The 20,303-nt window shown below is 35.6% G+C and overlaps 1 protein-coding gene across 5 annotated transcripts in view; it reads left to right on the forward strand.

Annotated features, from left to right (window-relative positions):
* Positions 1-17,049, forward strand: part of LOC133208652 (cadherin-12) — a 519,486-nt gene extending 502,437 nt beyond the window's left edge. For 3 of the 5 annotated variants that reach the window (XM_061346691.1, XM_061346692.1, XM_061346693.1), the window contains exons 10-13: positions 6,968-7,089; positions 8,609-8,726; positions 11,712-11,963; positions 15,791-17,049. In XM_061346691.1, coding sequence (XP_061202675.1) covers positions 6,968-7,089; positions 8,609-8,726; positions 11,712-11,963; positions 15,791-16,290 — 992 coding nt within the window. In that variant the 3' untranslated portion in view covers positions 16,291-17,049. Of the gene's footprint in view, positions 1-5,392; positions 5,471-6,967; positions 7,090-8,608; positions 8,727-11,711; positions 11,964-15,790 lie in introns of those variants that run through there. The other 2 variants (XM_061346695.1, XM_061346694.1) reach the window with 2 other exon arrangements.
* The last annotated feature ends 3,254 nt before the right edge of the window (positions 17,050-20,303 follow it).

The following is a 20,303-nucleotide window of genomic DNA, read 5'->3' on the forward strand; positions in this document are numbered from 1 at the left end:
ACATAAATATACTGTGAAGAATGCATACATTGCTGAAAGATTATTTAAGAAGCCTCAGTAAATATCATTTTGCCAGACTCACTATGAAACGAAGTTTGATATTCAAAGAGCCCTTGAAGTTTTTCTAGTAGTGCTCATGTAGCCACAGCTCCTTCAGAAGCTGAAAAACATTTTGTCAGCAAAAAGAACAAGAGGAGTTGTACAAAGGCCTTCCAATTTTGATTCCTGATTTTGTAATTCATTCCATATGAAATCAAGTTAGTCAAATAACATGTCTGTCTATCTGCTTTTTGAAGGCAAAAGAATTTTAAGACTCATTCAATTCCCACACAAAAAGTACACTAAAACTGAGTCAAGGTTTAAGGCCCTAAACAACTAAGTCTGTGTGCTGCATCTCTGCTCTCGTGCTTTCTCTCTACCCAAGACTTTAAGCCTAACTACATGTTTTCTTTTCCTGTATGATTTGTGATGGGGTTGCTTTTTTCATTTCTTGTATTTGTGTCTTCTAAGTAGTTTCAGGTTCTTTTTTAAAATAAGAATTCCCTTCTGGTGCTGTATTATGAACCTGCTTTCTCCACTGCCATCCTTCTGTGTAGCATTCCTGTTTCATGATTATGTCAAACCAAAACTCTCATAGACATATACCACCATTTGAATACAAGCCTTTGTATTCAAAGGGTCACTTAACGGCCATAGAGATCTTTCTGTTGACATCAGTGGGCTGCAGGAGCAGGAAAATATTATATTTGAAGAATTTCTGCTAAAAAATAAAAATAGAAATTGCACTTGTTTAGTGCTGATGTAGAAACACTGCAACTGTCATCTCTTATTAGAGAAAAAATGTGCGGAAGAGTGTCTTACCATATACATGATTACCGAAGGAAACTGTCCCAGTATTGCAATTAGTTGCATAACTTGCCTCAGGAATAGATGCTACTGTTACCTAAGTATTTCAACTATCCATTACCTTATCTCTTTAAACTAAACACACTCTAAACTAGTCATAGTTTTATTAAGCTTTGTTATTTAAAAAACTTCATTGCTAAAATACGTATTTTGCTTTCTCAGTGTGAGACAGTAACAACAAAACCCCTAACGTTTTAAACAGATCCTAATGATCGTTCTGCAAATTACTTTTTCTTGAATTGGCCAATTATAAAAAAACTCCACCAGCTTTATCCCCATCAAATCAGAGAGAAAACCAAATTAAACTGGCTTTGCCATCATTCTCCTGTATGTGGAAAATGATGCCAAGGTCATGAGTAGGCTTACGTGGGTTCCTCGTATGTGCCTTAGCCCTGGGTTCTTCTATGTCATGGTTCCTCTTGGTTCTTCTGTAGCTTCAAAAATTAAACTGCATATGAATCACAGTTGATGCTTGTGTTACATTTTTTTTTCTCACAGCCACTAAAATCTTAAAGTAATATTATGACTTTTGAACAATCACTTTACTTTTCAAACAATGTTGTAAATTCCATGCAGTTTAGATAGCTAAGTATAGCAGCATGCAAATGGTATATGTAAATGTTGATATGGATGTACCATTTAGACTTTCTTAGATGCTGATAAATCTGAATATTATTAGCACTAAAGTACCAGAATTTATAATTTTTAATGGAATAGATTTCAAAACTGAGGCAGGAGAGAATTACCTAGTTGGATATATATCAGCCTTGCAATATCTGAAGGGGGCCCATAAGGTTGCCAGAGACGGACTTTTCATCAGGGACTGTAGCACTAGGAAAAAGGCTAATGTATTTGAGCTTAAATAAGGAAAGTTCAGGTTAGATATGAGGAAGAAGTTCTTTACTGTAAGGGTGGTGAAGCACTGGAACAAGCTGCCAGGTGGTAAATGCTCCATTCCTGGCAGTGTTCAAGGCCAGGTTGTATAGAGCCTTGGGTGATATGGTCTGGTGGAAGGTGTCCCTGCCCATGCAAGGAGGCTGGAACTAGATGATCTTCAAGTCCTTTCCAACCCCAATCATTCTATAATTCTATAATACTTGATTATTACCTTTGCTGACATTGGCTTTTATGGAGGGGGAAAGAGGAGGGAAGTCTTGTTCAAAAGCCTGATTATTTGGGAATTTGTAAATGGTTTCATGTCCAATGTCCTTGTTCTGCACTTGTCTGACATATAAATATATGTGTGTATGATAAGATTATTCTTCCCTAAATTCCAGATCCTGCACCTGCCTACATTGCCTGGTACAGGTTGCCAGCTTAAACAGAGGCAAAATTTGGACCCTTAGCAAACAGCTAATTATGAAATCTGCTTGTCGTCGGCTTGATTGTGTTAAATTATACACTCACAACCAGGGAAGTCCCGGTTACCCAGCAGTAAAACAATATATCAACAATTGACAGTAGCTGCTGATTCCACATATAGGGAACTGTAATAATGGCAAGTACTCAAGTCATGCAATGACCAACTCTGACCATGTCTCATTATACTGTGATCTTTATTTATAACCCTGAAAAACATCAGATCTAAACACTGTCTGGGAATCTGTCTACACAAAACAGCACAACTGACTCTTGAGAACATCTTGGAAGTGTACCCAGCATAAAGTGATGGATAGCCTTCTGTCATATTTAACACAAAACACCATAACTTTTCTTCACCCTTGTTAAGAAGCCTGTCCCAAAGTAGAGATCTTTTTAAGTGGGAGGTGAATGATTGTCCTGCTGATATGCAGATAATGATACAGACGTGAAGGCAGCTCAATGCAGAAGGTCCCTTACCCATCCAGAGAAATAAAAAATCAGCCTTTATGTAGAACTAAGTGCATGATCAAGGGCAGGATATGTTCACTCATATTTTTTTTTTCCCCCATTTCACTTCCCTATTTCACCATACTTCTTTTTGTTCCCTCACTATATTTCATTGTAGAGTTATTTTTCCCTTCTCAGAGTAAATCAACACCCTAGCAGCCTCCATGGTTTCTGGTCCTGCATATTTTTGATCCCACAGACTCTGTCCAAGCTAATAAATTAAACTTGTCTTGCATTTGTTTCAAGGACAAAGGCCAATTGGCACTGAGTAGTCTATTTCTCTGCCATTCAACACTCTTACCTTCCAAACAGATTGCCCACATGTAAATTGATTCTTTGTGAGTGATTCCTCACCCATACTAATACCCAGCAATTGCATGTGAATTGCCTGAAAGACCATTAGTTGCCCCAAGCCAAACTGTGCCAAGGGCTGCTGTAAGAACATAATGGTACAAAAAATCACAGTCTAGTGCTCAGAAAGTCCCCCAGTGTGCTATTAAATTAGCTAATATGGGAACGTTTTTTGCATTTTATAAAAAAGGAAATAGATAAGATGCGTAAGATCTGATTTCTGCTTTCCCGTTCTCAAGGCAGTAGTTAAAAGTTGAAAATAAATGTAACTATAATCCTTCCTGTTTGAACCCATTTACCAGCTCTCTAAGTCTAGCCCCAGATTTTGTGAATACTAAAGAAAACTCATCTTAAGTCTCAAATTGGGGTTCCTCTGCATACCATAACTGAGATTAAGGAATCACCAGTTCTCCTTGATGGTCAGTATCTATTTTCTTAGATATCTTGGATTTTCAAAAGTTTACCAGTCAAAGCATTTTACATATTTTCTACTACTGTAATATCCTTGAACCATGAAGATATTAACAGATGATGGTACTTGAGTAAAAGAGGAAAGCAAGGTTGTCGACGTCTTTACAGACAGGGAAATGAGGAAAGAAGCAGATAACTAATTTGCTTGTATATTACAGGTAGAAACCTGAAATGAGTTTCTTAATTCCTAGGCTAATGATTTAACAACTTGTCTTCTTATCTGTGTAATCTCTGTTCAAAAGGCATGAGCAGATGCTTTCAGTGACTTATTTTTGATACCAGCATGCATGTTACTACTATGCCTACAGGGCTCAAAGAGATATAATTTTGAGACAAACAGCAAACAAAACAAAACCAGAAAAAATGGAGGTCAAGTCTACAAAGTGGCATTTGAAGTGCAATTCTTCATCTTTGTTCACATCAAGTATTACAGATCTTTGTAATGATATATGAATTCAAGGCTGTACACAATATCCTTGTAGTCTCCCTTTATATACATGAGTAGTTCAACTGGTATCAAGAAACCATACAGAAAATTAACAACATAACATAAAATCCAGAAATAAGTCCATCTTATGCTTTAGTGATTCTGTTTACTTTCATATCTTATTTTTGCTAATCATTTATAAAAGTTAAAATTCTACCTTACTAAAATACTTACAAATGAGATTTTGGCCTTCTAATATATCTTTCAAAGAATCATAGAAAATAAATCGCAGACCCTCACTGAGGAATAAATGTAAAAAGTATGCTCACATTCATATGTATTTCCAAAGCATGCTATCCCTTCATGATTTTGAGGGAAGGCAAAATGTCAAATTCCTTTGTTCAATACAGTCCCACTGTTCTAAAAAGCTGAAAAACTAATTTATGTAAGATACTTCCTAAAAAAATGACGTGTAATAGAAATCATCATAGCTAATATCTGTTATGTCCATCATGCACAAATTTGGAATATGCTCATTCTTTTACTGTTAACATATTTCTAAAAGGAAATAAATTAGCATACTTTCATGGCAAGGCATTAATCTGTAATGAATGTATCCTGAACTCCTGTTGTTCACTGTTGTACCTTAAAATAAACACACAAAAACTAAATGAAAACCTGAGTTACTGCATGTGTTTTGCTGTGTTCTTTGCAGCAAGCACTGCTAGGAGGGAATTTTTAAGTTAGACTGCATCTGTAAATAACTGAGTGAACTTGACCTACTCCAGGATTTTCTGATACATACATATTCAGAGTTGAGGTTCTGTTTTCTGCTGACTAAAATAACTTAGTATTTTTTTGTTTCTCGTTATAAAAAGTAACTAATTCAATTGTGAGGAAGTGATCCAGATTTCTTCTGGCTCTTTGGGCTTCTGAAGAATCACTGCCTAATTCTCAGCTGCTAGACCAAACTCTGTCTTCATTCATACTTCACAATGCCTTTCTTCAGAGACATTCTGCACATACGGATGATGCTCCGTTGAAAACTAATGAGGATTCAAAGAGATACTATTAGATATGTTCACTGTAGTTAGATATGTTCATAGGAAAGAACTACAAATACTATCTGATTTGAGTAGTGAGGGTTTGTGGCTTTTTTTTTTTTCCTTTTTTTGTATTGCAAGCTGAGGTTGTAGGATGCTCAGTTTATCCACTACTTGTAAAGTAAAACACACTTCCACTTGCAGTTGGTCCTACTTAAATAGGAAATCATTGGCAGAAACCTTTTGGCTTTAAGGGAAGCCTCTTGAAAACCCTGCACTTAACAGTTCCTGAGAACAAGAAAGAGATAATGTAAAATTTCTACAATGTTACCATGAAGACACTTTGCCCCTTGCTATGTTATTTATAAACAACTAAAATGCAAAGGTTTATACAAACTATGAAGTAAGCGGCTAATGCAAATAATTTCAAGAATCCATTGAGGGCTGTGAAGATGCTCAGAGAGCTGGAGCATGTCTCCTGTGAGGACAAACAGAGAGTCAGGGTTATTGGAGAAGAGAAGGCTCCAAGGAGACCTTACAGCAACCTTCCGGTACCTAAAGGGGGCCTATAAGAATGCTGGAGAAAGGTTTTCTATAGGGACGTATAGGGATAGGACAAGGGGGAATAGCCTTGAATTTGAACAAGGTAGATTTAGATTAGATATTAGGAAAAAAATCTTTACTGTGAGAGTGGTGAGACACTGGAACAGGTTGCCCAGAGAAGCTGTGAATGCCCCATTTCTGGAAATGTTCAAGGACAGGTTGGATGAGGCTTTGAGGAGCCTGGTCTAGTGGAAGATGTCCCTGCCTATGGTAGGGGGTTTGGAACTAGATGATCTTTAATGTCTGTTCCAATCCAAACCATTCTATAATTCTATGATTTATGTCTGAAGATTTAAGAAAACTGTTTTTGTACTTAACCATGACCCTTATGCTGCTGCTCCTACACCACTTTCATTCACAGCATAGACTTCTTGAATAGCTGACTGTATAGTGGCTGTCACTCTTCTTAAATACAAAAAGATGAAATAATTATCCTTTTTACTCACTAGCTAAATTGAATTTTTATGTATCTGCTATCTTGCAAGAGGTCTCAGTATAAAGTAAAAGATAATTTTGTTTGCTTTGTACCGAATTTATATCTACTTTCTTCATACATTGCATTTGCAGATAAACTTGTTTATAAAATGCATCTAGTCAGTGGTGAAGATTATCTGCATTGTTAGGACAATGAAAAGAAGAATAATGTATACTTTTGCACAAAAGTATTTGCTAATTGCAAATACTTAAGCAGTTAAAGAAAAAACAGTTATAACACAGCCTAATTATTTAGCCACAAGTTAAATGCTAGCTTTATATGTTTCACTGCTAAATTTACCACTTACTTTGTCTGGCTTTCATCAAGATTTTTCTTTATATCTTTGTATCTTACTTTTCTCCATCTTCTAAATGGGTTTGCTCCATTTACTTCCTTAATATCTTGTAGATGTAAACAGCAGCTAAGTAATAAGTACTGATTTTCTGCATCCCATTGTGGAAAACGGAATTCAGTTTTAATCATTGGAAATGTCTTCCCCAGACTCCATGAAAAGTGGTATAAGAAAAATTTTCATCTTTATTTACAGTGTAATTCAAATTCTTTGATTTATGCTCTAATAAACATAATCACGTTGATTGATTCCTTACCACATGAAGTGTAATGTATCAAAGTCTGTTACAAAATGATAAGGCATTTGCTTCTTATTTCTCCTTAGTACAAATCAGAAATAAATGGAAGCCAAGGGCTGTTAGAAGGCACAGTACTGGGATCAAAACAGTTTATGGCAGCTCATGAACACTAGGGATGACAAAAAACGTAAATAGCTTTCCTTACTGCTTTTTTCCTAAAAATCATTTATAGGTAACCCACAATTAACCAGCAAAGTCAACGTTATAATAAATATCCTGGATGTCAACGAGTTTCCTCCAGAAATTTCAGTTCCATATGAGACATCCGTATGTGAAAATGCCAAGATGGGACAGGTATTTGAAATTTGGGATGCTTGCTATTTTGCTTTTTCTGTCATTGTTGTTTATAATACCAGAAATTTGGCAGTTTGAAAAGGACATCATGGTTAGAATTCTTGTTACAAACAAAATGTCTGTGTTGGAAACACCTTTTGGAAAGAAGTCTGTTTGTGGTCTATTGTGGTCTACTGTGGTCTATTATTGTCTATTTATTTTTTTTAACCCTGATAATATGGGTCTGAGCCACCTTTTACTGTGAATTTAATATCTGTGTCAAGAGAAAGAATGCCTTCCTTAAAGGGTAAAATTGCAGTGAATAAATGGAGTAGGGTATACTACACAAATTTCTGTGTCCTGTTCTGAGAGAAAGAGCCCACAACCCCAGACAGTCCTCACGAAAGCTTGTTTTTTATAAGTGGTTTCAAATACATACATAACATGCAAAACCTGTTTCAGACTCAGAATATTAACTTATATCATCAGTGTTGCCAGTATTAATAGAGCTGTCCCCAGAAGGTGTTGGCATGTGCTCCTGCACAAAATCTGTGCGATTAAATACAGTGCTGCAAAGCACCAAGGCCAACCATCATACATATTAAAAACCAATAGTGGTTCTGAGATAAGACTTGTAACTTCAACTGCTCAACTTTGAGAGCTACTGGCAGCCAAGCAAGGAACATATTCAGCCTACTGTGTAATCATTGACTTCTTTTATATGTATGTAATACCTAATCAATGATTTTTATTGCCTTTATTACAGATTTGCCCATGACTTCTATGATATCCCTTTTTTTTCCTTATGTTTCAAAAAATTACCATACAACCTAATTTAACTTCTAGTTTATCAGATGCCTTTAGTTTCTTATATAGGTGCTAACAGTAGAACGGGGAACTTTTTACAGGGAAGTCTGAGACAAGCACTGACCTTTCAAAAATTATAGATATTTAGACTTTTATTTAATGAAAAAAATGCCTTCCTTTTTAAAAACTCACCGGCAATCCTACTATGAAATATTTTAACTGCACAGTGCTTACCTGAAATCTAGTAGATAGGACTCTGAGACCCAAAAGTTCCTTCAGGCCTACATGGTGCAGACCTTTCAATCCTCTCTATTTCATTTCAAATTGTGAAATTAGAGACAAGCTTTGTGAAATACTACAACATGTACCGGTCGTAATAGTGATAGTAGTAGTAGTAGTAGCAGATAAAGTGAACTGTTTTTAAATAATCGTTCACCTGAAAATAGTCACTAGTCTTCTGATACAAAGGACAAATATTAAATACTTTTGCTATAAATATAGTTTAAATCATTTTTATTTCCTTTAGGTATGTCAAAGTGAGACTTTCTGAAACACCATTTCTCTGGAAACTATCAGACTTCTTGTCTCCACTGTCCAATATATTAGGAAAATGAGAGTAATCCAGTAGAATTTCACTTTCATTGTTTCATTTGATGTTCACTTTGCATTTCTATAAAACTATTACTTTTAGGAGAGTGAACTGACTCCAGGATTAAACTTAATCTGATTTCAGGTGATACAGATTATCACTGCAGCAGACAAAGATTTGTCACCAGCTGGGCAAAGGTTTTCCTTCAGAATGTCACCTGAGGCCTCCAACAAGCCAAATTTCACAGTCCATGACTACAGAAGTAAGTTGCTTAACCATATCTCTCAGAGCAGCAGGCTGTGGTTATAATGACAAATATGATTACTTTATATTACAGTCATGTCTACAGACTTTTTTATGACATTTCTAATTGTTAAACTATCTAGGACATATGTTAATATAAATTCAGGTCTTGAACCTTTTCTCATTTTTAGGGGACAGGAATTGTCAGAACACCGAAGGCTGAGATATCCCTAGAAGCCTTCAAAAACACTACTACCTATTTTATTTTCTTCCTTTTATCATTCAGTATCTCAGGAAGAACTCCTATGCCAATGCAGGCATACCTTTAAACAAGGCAATATTTCTGCCTTGTTTAAATAGTATTACTTTGCTAACTGTTTTCAAAGTACCCAGCTGTGGTGCTTTCTAGAGAATGTATAGTCCTGCAGAAGAATTAGTTCTGAATATGAACAATGCTGCTGCAGTATAACATAACACAACAGTATAACATCCCACAACACTCTTAATGATTTGTATTTTATATACTTAACATTTCTGATTTTTCCACCAATTTTTGTTGTAACTGACAATCTTCCTTGGTTTTAGAATTTGATAAATGACAAAACACAAAAAAATAAAATTTTATCTGTATGTACCTATATACATGGTACATGTTAAAATGTTTAAAATGAAAATGTTAAAGTGTTAAAAACTAAAAAGTTAAATACTTAAAAGCATTTCTTAACACTTACCAAAAAGAAGTACACTATTGAAACACAAGTAAGACAGATTTTTCCAACATAAAAGACTTTTTCATTTTTGATGATTTACAGAGCTATTAGAAAAACCTGTCCAAATAGAAACTCTGTACAGTATTTTCAGTATCATTGGCCTTTTGTTTGCCAAAAAGGTGGAAGGTCAGCTATTTGCAAAATTAGAGCTGTTATAACAGAACCCTGTTTTCACTATAGAAACCTTTTAAAAACATACATATAATTATTTTTTGAATTAGCAATTATGTTAGTAGCAAGCAGGTACTTTGTGAAAGGAATAATTTTTTTTTTTTAGGAAACAATCTTGTTCACTGTTCACAATTAATGCTTTCACAAGTAAAGGTGGCATTTAACATTTTTAAACACGTCAAGGAGCCTAATAACCAGTGCTATTCTATACAGCTAAGAATCATGGGTAGTGTGATATTACAGCAGGTGTAATATATTTGTAGTAAACCCAATAGAATAAACTTTTCCAAGTTCTCTATTTCTTCAGAGTATAACTTAATGATGACAGAAACAAGACAGAAGCTGTAGGTTTCTATTTGGAGTCTCTATAAACACAAACACAGGGAAATTTTATGTTTCTAGACTATGCCTTCAGCAGCACTGAGGCAAATCCATCAACTGTGAATAGAAGTGAGTCCCTGGCAGAGATGGAGCGATTCCAGCTGAACTCACTGTACTCTCTAGAGGGCTGCTTCCCTGCTGAGCATACTCAGTTGCTCATGCAAGAGAGAGAACTTTCCTCCTCTCCAAACTGTCACACACATCCTGAAAATGAATTTATTGCCAACAGGTTGAAGACCCAGACTCTGTCTCAGCTTCAGGCTGCAGCTCCAGGCTGCTCTGTGCTGAGTTCAAACACATGCCTGTGTCCATATTTTCAGAAGGACCTTAAACAACTGAAGTGCAACAGAAGTGTTTCAAAGTCAAAGACTTTAAAGATCAATCTGATTCTCTCAAAGGAGAATGGAAAGTCACTTGGTTGCATTGTAACATGTATTAAAGTGATCTTTAACATTGCAATTAAAAAAAAAAAAGGGTCTATTAATAGAAATAGACATAAGAATAGAAACAAAATTAAGCTGGATGACTTCCAAACTCTTTATACAGTGCAGAAGATTAATCATAGAGAGAAGGAACAACCAGAAGATGAAAGTTAGTTTGATTAAAACAATTTTGGAACATTTTTCTTTTTCAAAACCAAGTATCAGTAAACTTGATATGTCCATATTTTGTTTGATAAAAAGCAGACTTCTGAAATAAGCATGTTGTCAGTTAAGTGCTCTCTCATTGATGTTTGATCATAATCTGTCTGATTTCGGATACTTAGAGTTCCTTCTTACTGTCCCTAATCAGAACTGGACACAAGTATTTGAGTGTGGAATTCAGAGCCCTTAATCCTTCTACCTAGGAAACAGAATTCCAAGAAGAGATGAAAGTTATAACATGGACAAGAAATGCTGTCTTTTAAGCATACAGTAAATAACATGGGTGAGAAGGCAAAATGGTGGCTGCTGCAGGCTACCTTCATTTAGATTTGTCAGCTAATTAATTCCCTGCTAATTTCATTTTGGTTTTACTCTCAATGCAGTTCTTTTCACCTGCATTTAATCATTTCCTTCCTGATTCAAGAAATGCAACAATAACTGAATATTTACTGGGAAGAAATGACAGAACTAAATTTCTAGGAGTTCTGAACACATCCATGACTAACTGATGTAAAATGTACTGATTATAAATTACTCACTTTGTTTCTATACTTATTTTTAGTGGGGCAGGAACGTTGAAGGAGGTTTGTATTTATCAAGGTATATTATTTCAGTTTTAAAGGGAAATTAATTAACTGAATAATGATTCTCAATCTATGTGCAGTTATAGCCTGTTGGATCACAGACTTGGAATATAAGGAGATAGGAAGAAAAGAAAAACTGAATATCCCTCCTAATCTAATACCTGTAATGCTTTTTTTTTTTTTTTTAATTATGGTTTATGCCACCTTTGAAATTTCAGCTGTCAAGCTAACAAATTTGCAATAAATCAATATTATTTAGTGTCCTGCAAAACATAGCTCTACCAGTCAGAATGCAATACTTTCTGTAATGATAAAACAAGGCAATTACATAAAGTATGTCATTCCCTGAGTTACAAAAATGGAAGAGCTGCCTACTACTGAAGGTGATACAAAACACAATGGTGAATTGAAGTACACAATAAAAATATTGTAATGACTATGTCGTGTTTTACAGACAACACAGCTGGGATTGAAACCAGGAGAAATGGTTACAGCAGAAGGCAGCAAGAGCTGTACTTTCTTCCAATAGTGATAGAAGATAGCAGTTACCCTGTCCAGAGCAGCACAAACACGTTGACTATTCGTGTTTGCAGATGTGATTCTGATGGTACCATCCAGTCCTGCAATGTGGAAGCAATCTTCTTGCCAGTAGGCCTCAGCACAGGAGCACTGATTGCAATCTTGTTGTGTATTGTCATACTTTTAGGTTAGTTCTCATGAAACAGTATGAAGGCATTACTCTGCTTATTCACCTTTGAATTGGTTTGTGTTGTTATTAGTTTCATCTATTGTTTAACAAAAGCCATTGAAAATGTGTGGCACTTTCTGAGAACTTTTATGCTTCTACATTTCTAGAAATGCATCCCAAAGCACTGACCATGACCATGAATCTGCTAACACCTACATTTTTCTCATTGCATGAAAAGAAACAGTTTTCAGTGTAAACCAAACCATATTTTTCCTCTGAAAGTTAGTTCTGCTGGAATACCTTTCTTGAAAGGTTACTATTTTCAGATTATTACTAAGGTAGGCAAGTCCTACTGACAGTAACAGCAGTAAAGACTTAGTAAGGGCTTTTATTTAATTTTTCATCCCAACTTTAGTAAAAGATAGAGCAAAGAAATGAGAGAGAAGAAAATAATTGCAATGTAGAATGTGACTGGCTAAATCCATGTAAAACTTTACAGGAACACTTTAGTTTCAGGCAGACATGGATTTCATAAGGTGGCATTGTCATTTGCGATGTAAATCATTTGATCTACATTATATTTAAATATTGCTTTATTCACAGCATGCCCAAAGCAGTCAATATTCACATGCACCCTACTTGCAATATAGCCTTAATGAGTTGATAACAAAATAAAACCAACTTTGTACCTTTCACAGGCACAATGTGGGTTGCAGAAAGCAAGCTGATTCTTACAGACGCTAGCCTATGCTGCTTCTTGATACTAGTGAGCTTCCTAGATCTCATACTGCTTGTGTAGGTCTAATGCTTAGGCAAAACCAGCTGCAGACTCAGAACATAACAAATTGACACCTATTTGCATTTGGAGGATACAGTAATTTACCACATAAGGAAATAAGTAGAGGCTCGGGGTTACATTAATAGCTTCTGAGTAATAGTGGATAAAAGTCAGAATATAGGTTCTGTGTAAAAATTTTACGTTGTGAGAAAAATGTTTCAAATCAGAACAAGAATGGCAAATGTTCATACATCCCATGGAATATAAATTAATCAGAAATACACTAATTTTGAAGAATTCGAAACAAAACAACCTTAGGTCAGTTTTTCAGAAGTGAGAATAATGCTGTCCTCTTTACTATAATTCCTTGGGACTACTTTTTTTTTTACATTTAGGCATTTCCTGGGTAAAACCAATCAGGAGTAAGCCTCAGCAGCAAAGAAATTTCATTATGAATAAGGCTTTAATGTATTTTCACAAGAAGAGGTAAGTCAGAATCTGTCATAAATCAGGACTCCCAGGATGTCTAAACTCTCTGTTACAGACCCAAGTACTTAAAAGCCCTAGAGACATAGCTGTTGAAAAGCCTTTCGAGTTGCCACCTTTGTGTCCAGGGATCTGGACAGTATGAACTACACAGCAGAGAGGTAGGTTCTCTTGGTGCAGAGATCACATAAAATGGCAGAGTAGCTGGGGAAGCAGGAATAGTCAGAAGTCTGAATTTCCCCCAGATTTGCTAGGTGACCATGGAGGCCTTCTACAGAATTGTGTTTATGCTTCCCTAATGGTTTGTTGAAATAAATACAATTTTATTTTATAAACCCAGCATATTCAATCAAAAACAATTGAGTCAAAGGAATCCCTACCAGCTCTGCTGCTGATTGATTCTCTTGGCATATACAAAACTAATGAAAATATTTTAATTTCTGATTTGCACAGAATGCCAGACTGAATTGCTGAGATTATATTTAGAAAAGAGGGTTTGGTCCTTTAATAACTCCTTCATTCCAATCAGTTTTGCAATATTACCCAGAAAAACTAATGTATAAATAATGAGATCTCCAGTGCTGTGCCTAACCTAAGAGAATGGCATTTATTTTACATCCAGATGTTCTCCTTACCATTCCATTGATCAATTTAAAACTGCTTTTGGATATTCATTTCTTACTGAGAACCTGGCCTGACATAAGTTCATCAAAATTGCAGCTGAAATCATTCTTATTGAGCTCATTTCTACAGAAAAGACAGACAACATATTACCAGAATCTGGAGTTATTTTAGACCACACAAGTCTGACAATGGATTTATAATCATTGCAACTCCTGTATTCATTATTATGTCACTTTACCAACAGCACTTAGAACACTGTTATTTCTACCAAAGGCAGCTAGGGAATTAAAAATAACAAAAAGGCCAGTTTACTACAAGCATATCTTTCATTCAATGAAATATATCTCTAAAAAAAAAAAAATTGAAAGAAACCCATAAGCTGATTGCCATTCATTTACCATTTGTAACAAAACCAGTATGTAAAATTCTATGTTGCATAGAATCACAAAATCACAGTTGGAAAGCACTTCTGAAGATCATGTAGTAGTTTTGCTGAAGTTAGGATAAAATTAATACACTCTTCTGCCTTCATCTGCCAGTCATCTCATTGTAGAAGGCTATCTATCTGGTGAGTTAAGCAGAATTCCATGTTTGTAAATCCATGCTGACTACTCATAATATCCTTCTTGCTCTTAATATGTTTGAAAGTGGTTTCTAGTATGATTTGTTATATCATTTTCTTCAGAATCAAGGTGAGGCTGACTGGTCTGTAGTTCCCTAGCCCATTCTTGTCCTTTTTGAAGACAGGAGTGGCACTTGCTTCAATTCTCAGAAACTTCTCCCAGTCCCCATCACCTTTCAATTATTGTTGCAAGTGGCCTCACAGTGACGTCAGCCACCTGCCTCATCACCTGTGTGCATCCCATCAGATCCCATGTGCTTGTGTGTCCAGTTCCCCAAACCTGATCCTCTTCCACCAAGGATAAGTCTTTCTTTTTCCAGACTTTCCCTATGGTCTCAGGACCTGGGTTTCCTGAAGGACAACATTACAAATAAAGAGAGAGGCAAAGAAACCACTGAGTAGTTTGGCCTTTTCTGTGTCCTTTGTCAACAGGTCCCCTGCCACATTCAGCAGTGAAACCGCATTTTCTTTATTTCTTCCTTTGTTGCTGTCATACTTGTACAGGCCTTTTTTGTTGCCCTTCCTGTCCCCTGTGAGACTCATCACCAGATGTGCTTTGGCTTTCCTGACTGCATCCATGTATGTTCAGATAGTCATGGCATATTCCTCCTGTCTCACCTGTCTCTGTTTTCACCTCTTATATACCTTTTTCTTTTTTTTACCTCTGAGTTTAGTCATGATCTCCTTATTCATCTACGCGGCTTTCTGCTGCCTTTGCTTGATTTCCTGCTAATGGGTTTGGACCACTGTTGAGCTTGGAGAAGGTGGTGCTTGAAAACCAACCAACTCCCCTGGACCCTTTTTCACTCCAGAACCATATCCATGGGATTATTCAAAGCAGACCTCTGAAGAGACTGAAGTGTATGAAAAGCTGAAGTGGGATTATTTTCTCTCCATTTCAAAGATTCCTTTTTATTTTTTTTTTTTCCCTCTTTAATACTGTGGGGCTTTTTTCTCTGCAGTGTGGAAATTTGGGAATTTTTTTCTATTTTACTGTGGTAGATGTTTTAAAAGGAAAACCCATCTCTGTCTCTGAACTAAAAAGTTGAAGGCCTGTCCAATCCTACTTGTCTGCAAAGCAGGCCAGTAGGAAAATTATTTGGTACTTCCTTTGGCAGCACAGCGAGCAATAAGGAAAGTTAGACTCACATCAAACAGCAAATGACTTTTCATTGGCTAGAGCACATCTATTTTTAAAAGAACAGTAGGACCATATTGTCTAAGGAAAAATGACCCTTTGATCGCTTGCAGTTTTCAAAGGAAGGATAATGATATGTCATCAGAGCACCAAATTATTTCTGTGCATATCTTAACTTCTATTTTCTCTTGTTACAGTCATTGTGGTACTGTATGTAGCACTACGAAGGCAGAAGAAAAAGGACACCCTTATGACCTCTAAGGAAGACATCAGAGATAATGTTATCCATTATGATGACGAAGGAGGTGGAGAAGAGGACACCCAGGCTTTTGACATAGGTGCCCTGAGGAATCCCAAAGTGATAGAAGATAACAAAATACGCAGAGACATAAAACCGGACACCTTGCGTTTTTCACGTCATAGACCACTAGTTGAAGATAACACAGACATAAGAGATTTCATTAATCAAAGGCTACAGGAAAACGATGTAGATCCAACTGCACCCCCTTATGACTCCTTGGCAACCTATGCTTATGAAGGAAATGGATCTGTTGCAGAGTCTCTCAGCTCTATAGACTCCCTTACTACAGAGGCAGATCAGGATTATGACTATCTGAGTGACTGGGGACCTCGCTTTAAGATCTTGGCAGATATGTTTGGAGAAGAAGAAAGTTATAACACTGACAAAGTCACTTAAGTACAACAGTGAAATAAAAAGTAAAGCAACCACAAATTAGAAAGATAAACCTAAGCTTTATATACGTCAGGATTCATTTGATTACAAAAGAACTGTTTCAGCAAGTTACTACACGTATCATACTGTCAGTTTTGGTTTGATCTGCAAAGGAATGAAAAAAAAAACATGCAATATACACAGTTTTTTGCTGTTGTTATTTTGTTACTCTGGAATTACACTGAGACAAGCTCAGGCATACAAGGTACAGTTTACTGACCTGACTTAGAAAGAAGATAGCTTTCTGGCATCATGGTGGAAGAGTGGTAGCTTTTTCGTAATTCCACTAAAGTGCCTATTGAAACTTTTCTTGTTTAAGTGGTAAAGAGTCTGCTGTGATGGTGTTACAAAACTGAATGGTAAATTGGAGAAGAACTTTAAGACAAGAAACAATAGCAACATGCTGACTTCATTTAGGACAAAAATGGAGATCACTTCCTGGAGTGTATCTAAGAACTAAAATGAAGGTGGGGGTGGGGGTGTACATTGTGTTTGTTTGGGGGTCATCTTTGTTTTTTTTAAAGAAGAAAACAGTATGTCAAGACGTCATATATCTTCTTCTGAAATTTCACTGAAAATTTAGATTTAAAATTCTATTGCTCACTCTGAAGACGTAAAGCCCAGTTAAAGGAAAAGATCTTAGCATACATCAGTGAATATTTAAAATGTTCATGCAAATATTACATTTTTTCCAAAATAATAAAAAGATGAAAGCAGCTATTCTTGTATGTGAAGAAAATTTTCATTGGCTCCCCCTTTTCTTTTAAAAAGACTATTATTAGAACATAAAATGGAGAGGGTTTTTTAAGAGTATTATGGTACTTTTAATACTAAAACATTTTTCCTGTTGTAAGTATCACTAAAGAAGTATATGTAAAGAACTACATACCACTTTTCTTTGCAAGTAGGTTGTTACCATATAGGTACCATAGGCATACGTACCATAGATATAGTTGTTTTTCAACTGACCATCTGCTACAATTCAGTATACCATTGTATTTCACTGTTAGACCCACATCAAACATTTTAGAAAGCCTTTTGAGGATGGAAACCATATTAATTTTGGTCTTGACAAAGTAGTAACAGAGACAGAATAAAAATATAAAACAGCACATTTGTCCAAACTTTATGTACATACCCATGTGTTAATGCAGTTGTAAAGGTCACAGAAGTACAGATATCTGCAAGGCACTATTCTATGGAAGATCTCTTGTAAAACTATTCCATATGACTTCTAATGATCTAAATCACATTTTGTAAGACAATGCTTAATGTCCCCTAAAGCACATATATCCTTATATTCTCCTTCTAAAATCTCAGCAGTGCTATGCAATCTCCTTGAGCTTTACTCATAATTAATGGCACTGTCAAGGTCAGCTCAAGTCTTTCATGAATCAGAAGTCTTTTATTCACCTCAGGTCTACAGCTTACTTTTCTGTAGTGCTGAAGAATTAATAACTATCAGATATAGCTAGCTCACGAGCCTGATCTCAAAATACACAAACTTCCCTTTACTCTCTTGGGGAAATGTAGAGGTATTTCAAAGTTGTATGAAGCAATTTCCCAATGAGACTTTATAAGGTGCATAATTTAAATAAATTTTAAGTCATTCAGTACAGTTAGACAGGGCTGCATTAAAAGCATGACTGGCACAACTTCTACCAACAAACTCCTGAGGATGACACAGCATATGGTAATAATAAAGCTTTGTGGTTTTTGTTTTGTTTTTTTTTTTTCATTATCATAAAAGGTATCCTATATTTCCTGAAAGAAAACTAAGTCAACAACAGCTCTCTGCTCACAAGACAGAGAAGCAGATGGAGTGGTAGGGCCCATTTACCAGCATAGCAATTTTCATGTGAAAGCTGATGTTTTAATTTAATGTTTTAACATCTTGACAGCATAGCAAAGGCAGCTCCTTACAACAGATTGCACCTAAAACATAACTCTTAAAAAAACATATATATATGTTACTGGTTGCAACACAGATGATTCATAAAAAAATCACACTTGTGGAGGTACTTAGCAATGCTTCCTGATGTAGCATATGCATATCAATGCTTCCTACGCTGCTGTCACAGTTAAAATAAGCATCTGACACTGATCATTTATAGATGTACAGTCCTGTAGCAAAACTGTGCTCTTAGCAGCTGCATTAGTCCTTTACATGTATTTCACTAGTAAAGTCAACATACATGACAGCAGTGTTTGTTTTGTTGTATCACATGCCATGCTTGCTCCTGAGAAAGTTGTGTGTGTTTGTAGAGAATACTGGGTGAACATTAGGTCTCTTGAACAGACTGGCATTTGCTGCAGGCAGGACAGTCTGTGTGGGAGCCTGACTTCCAAATTAGGTAGAAAATGTGATCTTAAACATGCTGCTACTCACAATCCATATTTGAGAATGAGTTTTATGTTAAATTTACAGCAAATTGAATTGGGTATTTCTTTCTATACCAAATTGAAAAAGTTTTGTAACAGAGATGTTTCTATCACATAACTAATAAACTTCAAGAAGAAAAATAAAAATAAAAATAAAAAGGATGTAATTCTCCTATGAAATCATAATAAAAATCTTTCAATACTTTATATTTAGAAGCGATCAAACAATTATAACTTAACATGGGTATTTTTTATAAACAGCTCTATAGAGCTATGGAAAAGAAGTGATTTTCATTTATGCATAATCTGGGTTCCAGGAAATTTGTGTTTAATTTCATGCTCCCTCACCCTCTTTCTGAAAGATGCCTGTCAGGTTGTTAACACATTATTTTATAAAAGGTATTTAGACAAACATGAAATTGACAAGATTTAAAATATGTCAAGGCATCTGGGATGACATAAACTCAATGGAATTAAAGATCCCTAGTGAATTTTTAAATTCTATCAGGTAACTACTTAAGATTTTAAGCACAAGGTCTTAAAAAAAATCTACAAACTCTTGCACAGTCAAGATGCTACTGTGGATGTATCTCTCTCAATTGTGGAAAGAGTCATAAATCTCAAGTCCTATGAGAGACAGGAAGCTAAAATAATGCTGTAAATACACAGAAGGGATAGAATTGAGACAAATACCTGTTTAAATGTCCAGATACAAGATACCAATGTACTAGTATCTAGTCTTAGATGTCTCAAGTGTCCCCCATAAAATCACAAGGCATTCTACAAAATGTCTTCTGCACTTGAAGGCATTAAGACACATCACTGGCGCAAACAAATCCACATTTTAAGTTATATAGTTGAACAGGCACTAGGGGTGCTGAAATTAAATGTCTGGATATAAAGCATTTAGCTAAGTGAAGTATCTATGGAAATATATCTGATAAGCTTACACTGTTGACATACAGAACTGAAGAAAACTCTGTAACAGAATATTGGGAAGGAATCTGGGGAGAGAAGGAAAATGTTTTCCCTGCCCCCACAAGAAAGCTGAAAATGCAACTACTTAGGAAAGTTCAGCCAATTTCTCTGTGGGATCAGAGCATATAAGATTGCTAATATTTTCATTTAAGAATGCAACCACACAAATCTGAAAATGCTGCTATTCTTGAAACACAGATTTGCAATATTGTCACTGAGTCAAATAGGAGAGATCTGGAAAATAATGACAGTAGATGATGTCTCTTGCACAATTATATGTTTGAATATTTTAGTTTCGTGAATTTTACTTGTTTTATAAATTTGCTCTAAATTTTTCTGTTCAAAATAAAATCACAGTTACTGAAGACTTGTCTAGGTTATGGAAACAAAATTAATTATGAAGCAAAGAGAAATAAATGGTTCAAGGTATTACTGATATTATTGTTCTAGAGAATATTCTTCCTTAATAAGATGAACAAATCCATTCAAACATAACTGATCCTTCACACTAGAAAAAATGTGGTTCTGCAGAGGCTATATTAGTTTTAGATTTGCCTCCATCATTGTAATGAAATTTAGGACCGTGTTGCTATGGAATAACAAATTTCTATTAGATG

This window comes from Neopsephotus bourkii, unplaced genomic scaffold, assembly GCF_033783945.1.
Source record: "Neopsephotus bourkii isolate Nb327-2 ecotype Australia unplaced genomic scaffold, CSIRO-AGI_Nbou_v1 NB_272, whole genome shotgun sequence".
In the NCBI taxonomy this organism is placed as follows: Eukaryota; Metazoa; Chordata; class Aves; order Psittaciformes; family Psittacidae; genus Neopsephotus; species Neopsephotus bourkii.